Raw genomic sequence first — 18,393 nt, 5'->3', positions numbered from 1 at the left:
GACTATCTTAAAACACTCAAGTATTGACTTGGGTACTCTCTCACTTGTGACATTGCTTTTGAGATATCCAAGAATAGACAGGTGACTATTTTTAAGACTATGTTGATAAAAACCTGCCAGAACCAGTCAGGATAAATTAGGTTATGTTGCAGTTAAAACAGAAGACAAAAACCTCCCAATCTCAGGCTAAAAACAGAAAAGGTTTATAACTCTCTTATACTACATATACAGAAAAATTTATTGGCTAAGGTAATATCTTCTGGCTTCAGGCATAGCTGGATCAAGATAATCCAAGGTGATCCTTAAGGATTTGTCCTATTGCATCCCTTAGTTCTGCTTTCCTCTGTGTTGGCCCCAATCTCAAGCAGCCTCTACTAGTTCCAGGCAGACATCCATATAACTCCAAGTCTAGAGAGAAAGGTATTCTTCTCTCCCATGAAAATTCCAGTAACTCCCACAAAAATCCCACAGGTCAGGCTTCCCTGGTCGCACAGTAGTTAAGAATCTGCTTGCCAATTCAAGGGACACGGGTTCGAGCCCTGGCCTGGGAAGATCCCACATGCTGTGGAGCAACTAAGCCCGTGTGCCACAACTACTGAGCCTGAGCTTTAGAGCCCGCAAGCCGCAACTACTGAGCCCACGTGCCACAACTAGTGAAGCCTGCAGACCTAGAGCCCGTGCTCCGCAACAAGAGAAGCCACAACAATGAGAAGCCTGTGCACCGCGATGAAGAGTAGCCCCAGCTCACCGCAACTAGAGAAAGCCCGCGCGCAGCAACAAAGACCCAACACAGCCAAAATAAATAATAATAATAATAATAATAATAATAATAATTTATTTTTTAAAAATCCCACAAGTCACCCTAACTGGAAATCTTAAGTTGCATACCCATCCCTGAACCCATTACTGGGAAGAGGGAAATGGAAATGCACTGATTAGCCTGGAGCCCATGGAGGGATGAGCCTCTTCCAGTGATGTGGGTTGAAAATGTGGAAGGACTAGTCACCTCACATCTAGGAGCTGTTTCCTGATAAAAGGATGTTAATGCAAGCCCAAGCAGCAGTTTCTATTGTGTGGGTCCCAGACTGAAACTGCCTGACTCAGCCCCTGATGTTTTCCATATTATATTACTGGTTACAGTAATAATCCTGTATGCTCTCTATAATGGCTATAAGTAAGGGTTATTCAATTTTAGCTATTCATCCAACAAGCAGATATTGAGTGTACAGTATACCAGAAACTCTGCCAACTTATGGGAATACAAATTCCACTAAAATACAGTCCTCGCCCTCAAAGAGCTCCCGGGGATTTGGGTGGGGGGAGGACACTCAAAACTACAAATGACTATCCTGCATATTATAAGTATGTAGAAGGTACTGTGACTTTTGTCCTGAAATTTACTAGTCATCGAACCTACTTTTCTAGATGAATTCTGAAGCTTGCAAAGTACACTTAAGTCTAATTTTCAAAACAGCAAAAACCTAGTAATTTTCATGAGAACAGTGTTAAGTAAATAGCCGGGTTTTAGGACCTAATGATCAAAGTCTAGAATGTGATGTCCTTGTTTCACTGTCAACCCAAGAATTTAAAATGAGGCACATAGGTGACATTCTAAGATGATAAAGGTGATCTTTTTTAAAAATTTTATTTATTTTTCACTGCGTTGGGTCTTTGTTGCTGCATGTGGGCTTTCTCTAGTTGTAGAGAGTGGGGGCTACTCTTCATTGTGGTGCGCGGGCTTCTCATTGCAGTGGCTTCTCTTTGTTGTGGAGCGCGGGCTCTAGGCGCACGGGCTTAGTTGCTCTGTGGCATCTTCCCAGACCAGGGGTCAAACCCGTGTCCCCTGCATTGGCAGGCAGATTCTTAACCACTGCACCACTAGGGAAGTCCTGAGAAAGGTAATCTTGAAAGCACGTCTTGGATTTTTTTTTGAACAAAAACAATGCCTCAGGGCGACAACTGTCACACATTCTTTTGAGATGGAACAGCCAACAGCTGGCAATCCCATCTGCCATTCAGAACTGCTGTAGAACTCTCCAGTGAGACTGCCTTCCGCTGAAGCACGTAGTGCCAAGTAAGTAAGTTCAGGGACAAGAGGCCCCTGTCAGCAGGAGTAAAGCATTGTTAGGGTTCACTAGCAAAAGGGATTCATTCCTCCTAAACTGTAACATCTTCAGAAATCAGAGGAAGTTGAATGAAATATAACAGAGAGAAAGAATTTGTTCAGCAGTGAAATTGGGAAGCATTCCTAAAGTGAACTCAAGTCTGGTGGCCAAGTACCAAGGCCAAGTCTTTTGTCTTGGACTGGAAATTTGTTAGGCAAAAGTAGATATTTAAGATTTAAGAAGGTTTTTAAAACATGGAGACAAGTCTTGATTTACGTTGGTTCCAGAAGCATTTATTGAGCACCTAAGATGTGCCCCATGTCCCATGAGACAATGTTTATGCACAAAGGAATGTTACACAGTGATGGTATTTGTCTCACTGTCTATTGGGGGAGATAAGGGCATAAACAAATAGTTACAAGATTATGTCATGTATGCTGTAACAGGCTTTTACAAGGTGGTAGACAGAGCTGGGAGTGGAGAAGAGGGAGGAGAGGAAGTCATGTTTAAGTAGAAGCCTTGAAGATGTGCGGTAGCTCCCTAAGTTGATAAGGTCAAGGAGGGTCCATGTAGCGGAGAAATGAAGGTATAATATAAGGAGTATGTCTAGGGAACTTCAGGAGGTTAACGTAGGCAGGGGGAAACCGTTGAACGCTTTTGAACGAAGTAGTGATGTGATCCAAGTTGTGCCTCTGAAAAATCCTTCCGGCAGTGTTACAGAGGGTTAGGCTGGACAAGGGAAGAGTTTGGCAGTAGGAACACGAGCCAGGAGGCTCCTGCTGGCTTTCAGACCAGATGTGAGCAGAGACTGAACTAAGGCAGCGTGATGAGGTTGGAGTGATGGGGACCTGATGGCTAGTTGCCACTAGAGTAGAAATGATGGGACCTGATGAAGGGAGGAGGTGAAGGAGACAGAAATGTCCAGTGTGATTCCCAGGCTGAGCTGGCTTCAAGGATATATGATCCATGCAGCCTCACAGGGCCTCCCACTCAGAAGAGTCCCTACTGGCACCATCTTGAAATCACTGATAATTTTTGAATGAGGGGCCCCACGTGCTCGTTTTCCTTTTGTACTGGGTCCTGTGAATCGTATGGTCTGTCCTGTTCCCAGGTTTCTGCATTCAGCTACGGGCGGGGGTGGGGTGGGGATCATGGTACTAGTAACTGCAACTGGAAGCAGAAGAGATGGGTGCAGGGATGAGTTCAGTTTTGCAGCCATGTGCCTATGGGTCATCAAAGTAGTGATGGTCAATAGGCTCTTAGAAATTAGATGTAAATCCTAAGCAAGGTACATGCTAGAGTCATCCATGTGGGGCGTGCCAAGGTGGTAGAGCCCCAGGATGTGGATGAAAGGGTGTAGAGGAGAAAGAAGCTGGAAATGGAACCTTCAGGAACATTCATGTGTAAGGGATCAGAGAGGGAGAGAGAAAAGGGGGTTGGGGGGAGGAGTCAGAGTCCTGTGGGAAATTTTCAGAGGGAATTGTGTCCTGGAAGCCAAGGAAATGTCTTAAGAAGGGAGGAATCATGAGGAACACATGCCACAAAATGATTAAATAGGGACACTGTCCATTGCATTTGGCAGTTAGAGGGTTGGTGGTCATCACGGAGACCAGTGGTGGAGACGGAAGCCACATTCCAATGGGATGGAGGAGAAACCAGGAGGAAACAAAAGTGAGTGCAGAATATCCTTTTAAGAACCTGAGCTGTGAAGTCAAAGGGAGGAAAGTAGTAGAGGGGTGTGGAGAATAAAGCTTTTTTATTTTATTTTATTTTTCCCTCTTGAGATGGGGGAATAGAGCAGGTTTGTGTGTGAGAGAGCATTGCTCTCAGGAGGTGAGATGAGGGCACACTTTCCAGGCCAGAAGTACAAAAGATAAAGGTGGGAACGGAGACAGACACATTCATAGATGGAGTGGTCAGAATATATGCATGCAGAAACAAACAAAACCCAACAAATCTAATTTTTTCAGTAACGGTAAGTTTACCACTGTAGGTGAAGTGTTAAGGCACACAGGGGGGCTTTAAGAGAGTGTTGAGGGTGCTTGCCCTCTGGGAGAGGACACTGACTGGCGACAGACAGAACTGCCAAGTAGCAGGGAGGGGTCAGCTGCTGTGAGAGCAGAGGCCAGTTTCCCCAAAAGAGGCAGAACCGAACGCTGCCTGCAACTCGTATGGATGAAAATAAGCAACTTTGGCCCAGGGTATCAAATGTTCCACAAAGGGAGAAGACATTTGCTTGGGAATCTCTTTTTTAAGTTCTGAAGACCTTCCATTCACAATATTAAGACCGTCGCAAAGGCACCCGCTTTCTCGGTGTTCAGGGCTGCCCAGATAGCACCAAGGATCCTGAACATCAGGGAGAGGCAAAAATCTCCAAAGGCTGCAGCAGGGCGAGTCTTGATTTGGTGAATAATTAATGTATCACCGAGACCTAAGGCCTCCCTCCGTGGAAAGGATGTAGATAAACTCACAAAGCAGCTTACTCTATGGTCTAATGATTAAACTTCCCTGGGCCCTATTTCATTGCAACTAAGTTAAAAGCTGACCAACTGGCCACTTAAACGCTTCTCCCTGGGGTGATTAATTAGGAAACCAAATCTCCTGACTGGACTAAACTAATTCTACTCTCCTCATTCTAGGGAACACTTTTGCCCAGCGGACTAAAGAAAGCTCAAGCTCTCACTCCAGCCATTGCTAAGGCAGCAGAATTGGGTTAATTCACAGAAGGCGTGGCAGAATCACACCACCAGCCTCTCTTCCCTCTCCAACCCCTAGAAGGGTGAGTGTGTATTTACCCCTTATTTAACCAGACAGGTCACACACAATGCTGCTGGAGACCCGACGTTAGAGGCTTGCTCGCACACCTCACCATTTGTACACCACGGAATTCCTCTCTAGAATTTGCGAGGTTGTGCTTTGTGGAGGTTGTGGACAAGTGCGTCTCAGGAGAGACCTCCAGCTTCGTGGCTGAGTCGACCCTTTCACGGTAAGATGGGAAAAAAGCGTCATTACCAAGAGCGGCGTTCGAGAAGTCACCTGAATTCCAGCCATACGTCTGGATTTAGGTAAGAAGTAGATTAAAAAAAAAAAAAAAAAGAATTAGATGGGTAATTCAATGCTGTGGCCACCTGGGTAGCAGGGACTCCAGGCAGGTCCCGAGCTGGTGCGCAAAGGCAGCCGACCGAAGAGCACTTTCCTTCCTTCGAATGAAGACATCAGAGGTGGCGCCCAGCCCGGGCTCAGCAATACAGGGGGCTTCCCTGCTTTCTCAGGAGCAAACCTGCCAGGTCGACCCTCTATCTAAAGGGTTTAACCGACCCTCTATCTAAAGGGTTTAACCGGCCCTCCCCAAGCGCTGGGTGCCAGAGTTTATAGCCTTGGGCACCTCTTCGTGACTCACTGCTTACAAATGTAAATGCAGGAGCTCGCCTTGGGTCCCGACCCGCCTCCTAGCCTGCGATCCGAGCACCTCCCGCCCCAGCACTGCGCACCTCGGGACGCGCACCCGGCGGTCGCCCCGCAGCTTTGCGCAGGGAATGTTAAGAGCCACAGCCCCGCCGCGTCCACAGATGCGGCCTTAAAACAAAAGAGGCGCCGGGGGAGGGTTGGACCTGCCCCTCACCCCCTCCCCGCCAAGTCGGGGCCGCCCGCCGCCCGCCCCCTCCGCCCCGGCTCCCCGAGTGCGCATGAGCAGAGGCGCCACCCTCGGTTCCTCCCAGGGCGAAACTTTCTAATTCCCTTCTTTGGGCTCCGGGGCTGCCAGGAGCCGGGAGAGCGCTCGCCCCGCCGGGTGAGGAGAACAAAGTGGCGGTGCGATTTTTGCCTCCCCATCCCCCCGCTTCCGTGGGAGCGGCAGGAAATGCGAGGGCCCCTCTTCTCTCCCTGAATACTTGCCTTTTTTTCCCTCTCCCCCTCTCCAGAAAGGAAGACGGCGGAAAAGAGCCGGCGGCTCGGCGGCCGTGTCCTGCCCTCCTCTGCTGTGTCCCCTCGGCTGCAGGGACTGGCCATGGGGCGGCTCCAGATGTTCGTGTTCAGTTTCTTAGGTAATTCCGAGAAAACGGTGGGGGAAGGGCGTGGGCTTGGACGCGGAGAAAGAATAAACCAAGCCGTTGGTCCCAGCTTCGGGGGAGCCTGGGGGATCGGGAGAGGGGCCCGGTGGAAATTCTGCGCTGGGATTAAACGCCAGCGCCCTGGGTGGTAGCCGGGGACGGCGTGCGAGGATCGCAGGCGACTGCATCGCGGGGGGCTGTGCCAGAGCTCCGGGTGCTCCCGCGGCTGCCTCTCTGGGCTTTGCATCTCCGGCCCTTTCTCGGTGGGTCTGTCCGTCGCTGGGGTCGGGCTTATTGGGGTGGAGGGCTCGCCGGGAGCCCATTTTCCGGGAAAGTGCCCCGAGCTGAGCGCAGGCTTCGTCCTGGGAACAGATTGGGGCCATGTGGCTTTAATTAACCATCGCTGTTTGCCCCCGGATGGCGCCAGAAACAGCTGGACCGGGAGCGTCCCCTGAATGACGAATTGTTGAAGCCAATCCAAAGCCGCAGGGACTGTCCACCGGCCCCTCGCTCGGGAGAGTGGCGTCCCCCGCGAGCCCCACCATCCCCCGTCGCCCGGCGAAGCGCCCGCGTCCTCCGAGCGTGCATGCACACACACTCACGCGCCCGCACGCTCACAGGTTTCCGCGCACACACTCGCGCTGTCACGCCGAGCATACACACGCTGCCGCGTGCACGCGGGTTCACAGACACACACGTGCGCGAGTACGGGTGTGCGGCGTTTGGCTACCTGCCTCCCTGCGCCCAGGTCCAGGCATGTCGAAGTGCCCGGATCTGCTTGCCGGGCAGATTAGGGTGGGCACGAGTGTAGGTGGGTTTCCTGGGAGTGATGCTCTCGGCTCTGGACAAACTTGGCGTCTCTGTTTCTGTCTGAATCCTCCTCTCCACGTCCTGCCTTCCCGGCCTCGTTCATCTCCCCATTGTGTCTCTTTTCTGTGTATCCTGCTTTTTTACTGAATCTACTCTCTCCCCGCCCCTGCTTATTCCCTTTGCTGGGGCCCGCTCCCTGCTTGTGCCCTACCCTGTCGCCTGACCCTTTCCACAGCCCTGTGCGGAGCCCAAGTGAGTGCTCAAGAACCCGAGTTCAGCTACGGCTGCGCCGAGGGCAGCTGCTACCCGGCCACCGGCGACCTTCTCATCGGCCGAGCCCAGAAGCTCTCGGTGACCTCGACCTGCGGGCTGTACAAACCCGAGCCTTACTGTATCGTCAGCCACCTCCAGGTGAGAGGAGAGATGGCTCCAGGCTCTGCGCGCGCCGCCTCCAGTCCAGACCGAAGGGGAAGGCCCAGGGGACTCCGCATCCTGCCAGCGATCCAGATAGGAAGCGCCGCAGCCAGGGAGTCCCGGGATTAGGCTGGTAGCTCTCACCCTTTTGCACTGTGGTGGCTCACAGTTTGCACAGTTGTATCCGCCAAACATTTCCTGCCGCGGCCACAGTCAGTGTGGAAAGGCAGGGCTGCAGACAGATCTGGTGGCCCCTGCCCCCAAGCCCTGACCTCTAAAAGACCCAGGCGTCTAAAAAACCCATGTCTCTTTTTTTGTTTGTTGGTTTGGTTTGTTTTTTAATCCTTTTCTCTTTGGAAATGTATATAAAAGGTGGTTTAACCTCTTCTTTTTTATATACTGAGTGGTGATCTTGGGCTTTTCCCAAATCTTTCACTTGGATAAAGAGTATTCCAGCACTGACAGACATCTTGCAAGGTCACTCCCGTCATGGAGAAAAACACTCCAATGTTTTTGTCTCCTCATTTGGTGCTGTTCCCATCTACTTCTGTTAGATAGGAGAATCAGATGCTTGCTTTTTCAAAATGCCCTGGTTGCCATGGTACCTGATAGAGGAAGACCAAAATGAAATTTCCGAGTGTTATCTGTTTCTAAAAGTAGACCCAGATCCTAGCTTTCAAAGGTCACGTTTTTTGTTTTTTTTTGTTTTTTTTGTTTTTGCGGTACGCCGGCCTCTCACTGTTGTGGCCTCTCTGGATGCGGAGCACAGGCTCTGGACGCGCAGGCTTAGCGGCCATGGCTCACGGGCCCAGCCGCTCCGTGGCATGTGGGATCTTCCCGGACCGGGGCACGAACCCGTGTCCCCTGCATCGGCAGGCGGACTCTCAACCACTGCGCCACCAGGGAAGCCCCAAAGGTCACGTTTTTAATAAAACTAATTTTAAAAGAAGACACAAAGCATAAACCACCCAGAATCAGAATCCCTTTCCTTGATTTTGAAAAGGGAGGCAGGTATCTCTGGCCTCTAAAGACAGCATAAGGGCTTAGTCTCCTGCGCAGGGCAAGTGCCAAGCCACTTGCTCTAAACTTGGTCACTGCACCCACCTGCAGATCTGCCCTTCAGGAGTGGGTCAGAATACCGTGTGGTTTGCAGGCAGATGCCTTCAAGTGGAGTCACGTTTACAAAGCAGAAGGAGAGCCCGTTCTGGAGACCCGATAAATTAAACCAAAGGAATGTGGTAAAGTGGATTCCACTTACTTGCTTCCAGCTTTATACGGAGATGTCTAGACTGCTTCCTCCTGATTAGAAGGGAGGCTGTAGTTAAACTTTTTTTTAAGTTCTGGTAATTGTTCTCCAGTATTAGTTTCCTTGGCTACAAGTTACTGAAGGCAGTTGATGTTACCTTTTCTAATATTAACATGTAAATTTTACCTAAAATATTATGCTAACATTTACCTCCAAGGCCAGGACATCCTGTAAATGAATCACCAGGTCCTGAAACCAGCTTTGACCAGAATGAGAATTGGACTCTTTGCCTTAAAAGCAAGTAGAGCCAGACTCCCTGGTTTATGTGATTAGCCATGAAATTGTGGAGCAGTCTTCACAGATATTAGAGCCTAAAGAAAGGTACTGGGTGTGTACTTCTCTCAGACGTTGAACAGGTCAAAAATTGAGGTAGGAAGCCTAAGTATTTTGTCTAGGGTCCCATTGTATTCCTGACTTCTGGCTTCTATTTTCTAGTTGGTACATCTTGCCAGTCTCTAAATCCTTTTGGGAGGAAGGTGATAAGTAATAGCTAGCTAAATAAATACAAACATAAAAAGCACAGGCAGTTGATACTGTCCTTATAAGAATACCACCCTTGCTTAAATGTTTGTAAGATGTGTGTGGGTCTCTATAGATTTCCATCTCAGTGTCACTTTCAGAGCTAAGAATAATATGCATTTCAGAAAATCTTAGAGAGTAAATCCTTATGTGGAAAAGGGAACTTTAAGTGACACTGTTTATAATTCACGGTGATGGAGTGCAAAGAGGGCTCTTTTGGCTGTGACCCCCATTTTAGGGAAAAGGAAAATGAGAAGAGAGAAGTTCAAAGCTACTCTAAAACCTAAAGTATATTTTCAGTTCGGGTCCAATTTGGTGTTCTTTGAATTGGTCCCAGTTTTCAGTGCTCCCAACATGAGAGTCTGGTGTCCTCTTCCTGGATATTCTGAGCAGTTTGTAGGCTAGCCTGCTCGCTGCCACTGCGAATTCACTGCTGGGGCAGAGAAGAAGCTAAGAAATCTTTATCTGTAGTTCCCAAAGCTTCTTAAATACGTCTGCCTAATACTTGGTTTCTGCTTTATATAGGTTTTCGAAAATCAGGCCAATTGAACTGTTCTTTTTTTATTTTCAGTTTGCTTTATGTCAGCAAAAATTCTCTAAAACCTCCTCTGCAGTTTGCTGCAAGAGTAAACTTCTCCAGCTATTCACTGAGATTAAGACTTAAGCCTAGAAGTTTCATTTTGATTAAATTAATAGCTTGTGGAAACAATGCCTTCTACTTTTGACCTTGAAGTTGCAAGAGAAGAGGAAAATTTCAGGAGTATTTCATACTCAGTTAAGTTAAAAAGTGAAAGACATATGACAGGCCATTTAAGTAATTTTGGCACATGCATTTTTCTTGAAGCAAGTAGGTTGGGTTTTTGTATTGTGGGCTTGATTTTGGTGTGTTTTTTCTTGAAGCAAGTAGGTTGGGTTTTTGTATTGTGGGCTTGATTTTGGTGTGTGTGTGTGTGCGTGCACGCGCGCGCGATTGCTTCCTAGACTCATAGAGCTGACTTTGCTTTCAGGAGGACAAAAAATGCTTCATATGCAATTCACAAGATCCTTATCATGAAACCCTGAACCCTGACAGTCATCTCATTGAAAATGTGGTCACGACATTTGCTCCAAACCGTCTTAAGATCTGGTGGCAATCCGAAAATGGTATGTGGTTGGTATGGGGATAAGTTCTAAGGAGTGTGATTGGTCACCTGGAAGGGGTTTACGGGCTACTGGGTGTTTGTAATTACGATTGGTTTCTCTATCCTGGAATTACGGCCTTTGACAGATTTACTGCCTGAAGCACAAACTTCTCTTGGTAAAATCCAATCCTTCTTCCTGAAGTATGCACTTCCTATAAGAAAGAAGTCTTTCATGCGAGACCAAAGGAGTATTTCATAGTCTTCATCCTGAGGAGGCCTTGGGGAGCGTGGGCATGGGCCAGGGGCAGTCTGGGGAGGGCGTGGGAAGGCCCTGCACCATCTCAGGCCCTTATTCCTCCACAAAACAGCATCTTTCATTTTGATCAACGCCAAAGGAAAGGGCAGAATCGACACCCACCATCTTCCTTCCATCTAGAGAACATTTAATCATAGTACTCTGAATACACACTAGATGTAGTTTTTCAGGCTCAATGTGGATAATGACCCCAAGTCAGCTTTTCCAGTGAGTGTGTGAATCCCACCGTTTTTCCTTTCTTTGCCTCTTGGGTTTTGGTTTAATAAATTCATCCGATACGATGTTACTGTTGAGGTACAACTAAGCCCAAATTAGTTTTGCATTTGCTTCAAACTTGAATGCTGAAATTTGAGGACTAAAGGTAGAGTTCATGTGTTTGTCATTAACAATGTTACCATTAGATCTTTTTTTTTTTTTTAATGTTTTCCTTCTGTTTTTAAAATTAATTAATTAATTTATGGCTGTGTTGGGTCTTTGTTTCTGTGCGAGGGCTTTCTCTAGTTGTGGCAGGCGGGGGCCACTCTTCATCGCTGTGCGCGGGCCTCTCACTATTGCGGCCTCTCTCGTTGCGGAGCACAGGCTCCAGACGCGCAGGCTCAGTAATTGTGGCTCACGGGCCTAGTTGCTCCGGGGATCTTCCCGGACCAGGGCTCCAACCCGTGTCCCGTGCATCGGCAGGCAGATTCTCAACCACTGCGCCACCAGGGAAGTCCCGAACATTAGATCCTTTTTACACAACATTTATGAGAAAGGACTCTCAAAGAGTGAATCTAAGCCTGGGCAGAGAAAGCCTGGGACTTCTGAAACCACATAGAGCTTACGACAAATGTAGGACGTTCCTGACGATCCACGTTTTTCCAGTGAGACCGAAAGACAATTAGAAGAAGGAGGCCTCAACATCAGTATCAAGCTGATAGACAGTAAAATAGTTCATCGCGTGCTATTGTTCTAGAGGAGGGTTTTTCTTGGTTACATCAGGAGTTAATCAGTCTCTACAGCTTTGAGTTTGTGGGACAAAAGAGGCCAAATGCCAGAAAGAAGGGATTTTCAAATAGAGGGGTTTGAGGGCACTGTCACTCTGTCACAAGAGATCAGATGAGATGAGGTGGATGGAACTTAGTTTTAGAAAGTCAGACTGAATGTGACTGTCCCCTCTCATCTCTCTGCTGTCTGATAGGTCACAAGTGAAGACTTTCTTTAGGAATGTGATTTTATCTATTTATATTTTGTCCAAGATGAGCTTTTTTTTTTTTTGCGGTACACGGGCCTGTCACTGTTGTGGCCTCCCCCGCTGCGGAGCACAGGCTCCGGACGCGCAGGCCCAGTGGCCATGGCTCACGGGACCAGCCGCTCTGCGGCATGTGGGATCCTCCCGGACCGGGGCACGAACCCGTGTCCCCTGCATCGGCAGGCGGACTCCCAACCACTGCGCCACCAGGGAAGCCCCCAAGATGAGCTTTACGTGACGTGTTAAATTATCAGTGCTCAGGCCCAGAAACAGTCTTGGAATGTGCAGCTACTTTTTTTTTTTTTTTTTTTGCGGTATGCGGGCCTCTCACTGTTGTGGCCTCCCCCGTCGCGGAGCACAGGCTCCGGACGCGCAGGCTCAGCGGCCATGGCTCACGGGCCCAGCCGCTCCGCGGCATATGGGATCCTCCCAGACCGGGGCACGAACCCGTATCCCCTGCATCGGCAGGCGGACTCTCAACCACTTGCGCCACCAGGGAGGCCCCCCTGTGCAGCTACTTTTAACTTACCCCTCATGATGCTTTATTCCTAGGTCTGACAGAAATCAAGTACACTATAGAAGAATGATCTCATTTCTTTTCTCCGTGGATTTTTCTTCCCATACTTAAAAAAAAAAAAACCTGCAGTGCTTTATCAGGTTAGGAATCTAAAATGGAATGTGCTTTTCAAGCCCACATTGCCGAATACGTTCTTATGTTACAGAACTGGTCCTAGTCTTGCTCGTACTTTACACTATTTCGTTATCTCTTCATTTTAAACATATAGTGCAGGTCTTTAAAAGCCTGGGAAAGGAGAGACAGATAGTTGCTTAGCTAACCTTGTCGCTCAAAAAGAAAGGCGGAGAGTAGGTTTGTAGTTCGTTTCTTTCTAATAAGTTAGATAAGGTTAGTTAGCACGGCTATGTTTTTCTTTAACATTCCAACTAACTCATATCCGTTCCAGTGACCACTTCCCCCCAACCCCCATCCCCAATTGACTTGGCAGTTGTCCAGCGGGAGAGTTTATTTCAAAAGTCTACTGATTTCCTGAAAATACACCAGCCTGTGACATGATTCATCCCGACACATTCCTGTCTTCCTGCATTTAAGACTTCTTTTGCTTCAGAAGATGGACCCCCCAAAAGCTCTCTGGAGCACAGGAAATGTGGAAAGGTCTCCTTCACTAAACAGGCAGGCTTGAGGGCCCAAGGGATTGGGGAGGAGGTGCTTTCTGTCCCTGGAATTCCAGTGGATTGACCCCCCAGGGCATAGTGCAGAGGCTCATTTGTTTGTTCAGGCTTTCCCCTGAAAGGGAAGATGTTAGTATTTGTTCTGGGCCAGTTTATTTATTTGACCCATTCTTTGTCTCTTTGGCATTGTTTCTCAGTTGTGGAAATGCACCCAAAGGCTTCTCCATCAGGGATAGGTTTTTCTAAATTGGAGTGTAACTCACAAAACGTGGTGGACTCTTATTTGTTTTCTTTGCTGCTGCACAGAAAAAAAGGAATATTTGTGTTTGGACTGGAAGAGGATTGTGTTCCTGGGCTTCAGACAGCAAAGCTGAACCCCTACTGTGCACAGGAAGTGCCCCCTCTTGTTTCCCCTTTGAGAGTCCCTTGGCTTAGTGGGTTGGGAAGACTTTTCATTTTTTTTCTAAGCAAAAGATGTCTTTGTTGACAGCAACTAAAGGCTGTCATTCTGACATTCTGCCAGATGTCTTGTTCCAGGGAACACATTCAATACGTTGAACTCCAGAATGATTTATGAACAACTGAGGAATCATTCTCAGCTGTGCTCCATCACCTGAATCAAGCCAGGGTTTTATCATTACTTATCTTCAGCTTAAGATGGACTGCAGAGAGAACTTCTATGCGGAGCCTAAGGATACTTGAAGAGAATAGTCTCAGTTGTTCACAGATGTTCCTGTTTACCTTGCTGTTTCCTTTTGTCTTTTCAAAAAACTCTCCTATAGGCGTGGAAAATGTAACTATCCAACTGGATCTGGAAGCAGAATTCCATTTCACTCATCTCATCATGACCTTCAAGGTAAGGAATCCCTAACTTTGTCACAAATTCCCCTTTCAAAATGGATGGCTGTTGCGAGTTGGCCTCAGTGGGAACCTAAACATTATTGTTGCTATAAATTGGGATAATTGAACAGCTTTCCAACATGGGCATGAAGAACTACGCTTAACAGATACTCTCTCTTCATGGCAGTAAGTAGAGAGAGCCACTGTTCTCAGATGATTCGACTGTAAACTTTTAATTAGATATCTGTTTATTTCCCCATGGAGACAGGCAGCTTTGACTTGCTCCCAAATCATAGTAAGACATCTGGAGAGTCAGGCCCTCCTCCCTTGGGTTGATGTTTTAATGCTGACTTTGGTAACTGAAAAGGAAGTGTATTATCTTTAGTTTTCAAGGTTTTGCAAAATATGTGGGAACGGTTTTTGAGTTCCTTAAGAAATGTGCCTGCCTTCTTCAACGTGGATTTTTCCCATCCTTTTTCTTTGAGAGATGTAAAATGACTCCAGGACTAGGGAATGTCTGTGTACAAAGTCCCTTTGTTTCTTCTTAAGCAGCTGCCTGGAAATGACAGGCTTCACATGGCTTAAAGTACATGTTGGTGCACACAAAACCTATAATTTACTTATTGCTTCTCAGATTAAAATCACTTTTGAATCGTTTTCAGTTGGGGGCCTTATCTATACCTTCTCAGGTTTGGAAGAGGTGCCAGGGGTAGGTTTACAGTGTGGGCGGGTAGCCATGAAAGTCTTACTTGTGTCCTCTGCCTAAGCCTGGGCGGCCAAGGGCCAGGGGTGGGCGTGGAAATCACAGCGTGACTAGGAGGGCTGCTGGGCTGCTGGTCCCCAGGCCTGAGCTCTTCCTCCCCTTGCTCCTCCACGGGAACCTGCTGTTGCTGGTTGTGGTGGGCGGGGGGAAGGTTTACACTGTGGCACCTGGTCCCACGATGGGTGGGGAGGACTTTCCCTAAACCACGCCTTGTCCCTTCATTGGCCATGTGCTCAACCTGGCAGTTAGAATTGAGACTCAGCTTCGGATGTTGCCTTCATGTTATGGGACACCTAAAAATACTCAAAATCGTCTTTATTAATGTTTATGGTGCTATCTTTTACTTTGTTCGTTTTCTCCTTTTAAAAGGTAAAACTACCTTTTATGGGTAGTTCGTTTATATCCAAAAGTCGGGTGGGCACATATCCTGTAGTTGAATACTCATTCAAGTGAATACAATGGGCCAAAGATGAAGTTCTGCGCAGAAGTGCTGAAAGTCAAACAGAGGAGGTGGTGATTAAACTGAGACCTAAAGAATGGGTACACGTTGGCAGAATTCATCCTTTGGGCCCCTAGTTCACGTGTGAAAAGCAACATCTACAGGGTTGCACAGACTTGGGTGTGACTCCCCATCCTGTCCCTTACTGGCGTGTGTGGCCAGAGCTTCTCCTTCCTCTCTGGTAAAATGGGAAGAAAAATAACACTTGCATTATAGGTTGTGTGGCACACCCCTCTGCCCTGGGGGTAGGAATGATCTTACCACCCTGGCGTGTAATGGGAGCCTGATTGCTTTTATATATGCTGATGCTTGGCATGTAGTAATTGCTTTACAAATACGGCCTAAATACGTGGATAAATGAATTCAGTCATCTTCTGTTTGTAAGAAACTGCCTTAGATTTTAAAGGTAGCATGTTCCTGCTCTGCGCTGTCCGGAAGCTCCAGTCTTCTAGGGGAGAAATACGTACTTGCAAATAACTTACAGTACAAGGTAGGATGTGCTCACTGCTATAGCAGAAGTTCAGGTAATGTACATGGGCAGGGAGGAGAGTGAGATTCATTTTTGCCTGGGATAAAGGAGAAAGCTTTACGAGGAGAGGACTGGGATTGCACTTGACCTGGGCCAGGAAGAGTGAACAGGATTTTAGGGAGAGCAGGTAAAAGAGAAACCCTTCTTGGCAGTGTGAGGGCAAAGCTCTGGTGGTGGGACAGTTCGGGCAGAGTTTATTCAACACGTACTATGTAGACGCGCCCTGAACTTGGGCTGGTGAAGAGAGGAGCGGGAAGTAAGGTTACAGCCAGAAGGACCTTGCTTCCTTGCTGAGGGGTGTGAACTTCATAGAAAATGGGGAGCCATCGACAGGAAATGAGACCTGTGTTTCCGGAAGGGAGCCAAGAGGAAATGCAGAGGAGGGCCTGGGGCATGGAGAAGAGAGGGCACAGAGGCAGGGGGCTCTCAAGGTCAGCGGTCAGGGGGAGCTGGAACTGCCTTAGGCAGGGGTGGTGTTAACGCCAAGGCTGGCTGTGGCTCTCAAGTAGGAGGAAGCCTCCTGCTGCAACCCAGGGTCCTGGCAGTGTGACCTGGAGAGCTTTTCCCAGTCCCACGTCTCCCTTTGCTGCCCTCTCTGCTACCCTCTGCTACTGTGGCCTTGGAGAGTCATTGCCGAGAGGAGGAGCCCCTGTTTTCTAAGGGAGTCAGTCGGACCCTTTAGAATCAAGACTCAGCTATGAGTTGGAGAAGGATTAGAAGCAGAACAGCAGAAGGCAGGGATGAGTCAAAAATTACTGAGTTGTCCAAGCTGGGGAATCAGGAGGGTGGTGATACCATTGAGTGGTGAGGACAGGCAGAGGGCGAGGATGAAGAGTGTGTTTATTCCTTTTTAAAAAAATTTATTTTATTGAAGTATAGTTGGTTTTCAATGTTCTGTTAAGTTCTGCTGTACAGCAAAGTGTTCAGTTATGAAAACGAATGTATATATATGTATATTATTTTCCTTTATGGTTTATCACAGGACATTGAGTATAGTTCCCTGTGCTATACAGTAGGACCTTGTTGTTTATCCGTTCTGTATGTAATAGTTTTCATCTGCTAACCCCAAACTCCCAATTCCTCCCTCCCCACCCTCCTCCCCCTTGGCAGTCACAAGTCTGTTTTCTATGTCTGTGAGTCTGTTTCTGTTTCGTAGATAAGTTCATTTGGGTCATATTTTAGATTCCACATAATAGGTGATAGTATATGGTATTTGTTTTCCTGTTTCTGACTTAGTATGATAATCTCTAGGTCCATCTGTGCTGTTGCAAATGGCATTATTTCATTCATTTTTATGGCTGAGTAGTATTCCATTGTATATATGTACCACATCTTCTTTATCCATTCGTCTGTTGATGGATATTGAGGTTGCTTCCATGTCTTGGCTTTTGTGAATAGTGCTGTTATGAACACAGGGGTGCATGTATCTTTGAATTATAGTTTTGTCTGGGTGTATGCCCAGGAGTGGGATTGCTGGATCTTACGAGAGTGTGTTTGTTCTAACTCGTGTTTGCGTGGACATGGCTGTTTAGTAAGTGGATTGGATTTTCTTAGGGTAGCAAAACCCGGTTAGCATATCCACAGTCTGTTTTTGTTCATAGCCAAAGGTTTCCAAACTCACAGCTCTTTTGTTTAGTATAAATTCAGAGGCAGCTATGCAGCAGTGTGAGGCCTGAGAGGGTCAATGACTCAGCAGTGAACCTGGAAAGGCTTCCCTTCTGTAGGTAAAATGTGTTGTCCCAGTTTCCAGCAGCTTCCTAACTTCACAGGAAATTGGATAACTCATCAATGGCCTTTTGAGACTCAGAAGGTTCCAGAAGGGAGAGAGAAGGAAGCACAGCCAGGACTGGCTATAAGGCTTTTCCTCTCTGCTGTCTTGTGCCACAGAGGCATCAGGCTGGTCTCTCTCCAAAGTGTTGCCACCCACGAGGCAGGTCCCCTGGGGAGTTTGCCTTGGTTCAGTTATTGTTTTTTTCCCCCTTTGTTTAAAATTTTTAGTCTAATACTCTTTTGGGTTTAATAAAGTATCATTTTCTTATATTTCTGAATAGGTTAAAAAAAAAACAAAAACCTGAGCAACTAGTAAATGTGTAAGTCAAGGAATCTGTCGAAATGTGACTTTCCACTTCCTTACCCTTGTCTCCTTTTATCCTTGAGAAAGACCATCAGGATTATGAAGGATGGTACAAGGAGAACTGGGCATGTACTAGTTTTCACCCTTAGTTGTCACCCAGATTTGTCAAGCATTTGTTTTATTTTTTTTTATGGTTCTGTTCAAGTTCTTATATGGGTCGTCTTGGCCCCCAACATTTACTCTCTTAAAAAAATTTTTTATTTCTATTTATTTATTTATTTATTTATTTGCGGTACGCGGGCCTCTCACTGTTGTGGCCTCTCCTGTTGCGGAGCACAGGCTCCGGACGCACAGACTCAGCAGCCATGGCTCACGGGCCCAGCCGCTCCGCGGCATGTGGGATCTTCCCGGACTGGGGCACAAACCCATGTCCCCTGCATCGGCAGGCGGACTCTCAACCACTGCGCCACCAGGGAAGCCCTATTTTTATGTATTTTTAAAGGTTACTTTCCATTTACAGTTATTAGAAAATATTGGCTGTACTCCGTGTTGTACAACACGATACATCCTGGAGCCTGTCTTATGCCAAGTAGCTTGTGCCTCCCACTTCCCCTCCCCTCCCCCACCCCCCA

The 18,393-nt window shown here is 47.4% G+C and overlaps 1 protein-coding gene across 3 annotated transcripts in view; it reads left to right on the top strand.

Annotated features, from left to right (window-relative positions):
• The first annotated feature begins 5,633 nt into the window (after nucleotides 1-5,633).
• The window catches only part of LAMB1 (laminin subunit beta 1), a 75,961-nt gene continuing 63,201 nt past the window's right edge, over nucleotides 5,634-18,393 (top strand). The window contains exons 1-5 of one of the 3 annotated variants that reach the window (XM_060108922.1): nucleotides 5,634-5,915; nucleotides 6,026-6,148; nucleotides 7,200-7,375; nucleotides 10,211-10,346; nucleotides 13,839-13,912. In XM_060108922.1, coding sequence (XP_059964905.1) covers nucleotides 6,112-6,148; nucleotides 7,200-7,375; nucleotides 10,211-10,346; nucleotides 13,839-13,912 — 423 coding nt within the window. In that variant the 5' untranslated portion in view covers nucleotides 5,634-5,915; nucleotides 6,026-6,111. The remainder of the gene's footprint in view (nucleotides 5,916-6,025; nucleotides 6,149-7,199; nucleotides 7,376-10,210; nucleotides 10,347-13,838; nucleotides 13,913-18,393) is intronic. The other 2 variants (XM_060108921.1, XM_060108923.1) reach the window with 2 other exon arrangements.

The sequence above is a fragment of the Mesoplodon densirostris genome, chromosome 9 (assembly GCF_025265405.1).
Source record: "Mesoplodon densirostris isolate mMesDen1 chromosome 9, mMesDen1 primary haplotype, whole genome shotgun sequence".
NCBI lineage: Eukaryota > Metazoa > Chordata > Mammalia > Artiodactyla > Ziphiidae > Mesoplodon > Mesoplodon densirostris.
Note: the sequence above shows the minus strand (reverse complement) of the source record. Positions and strands in the feature narration are given on the sequence as shown.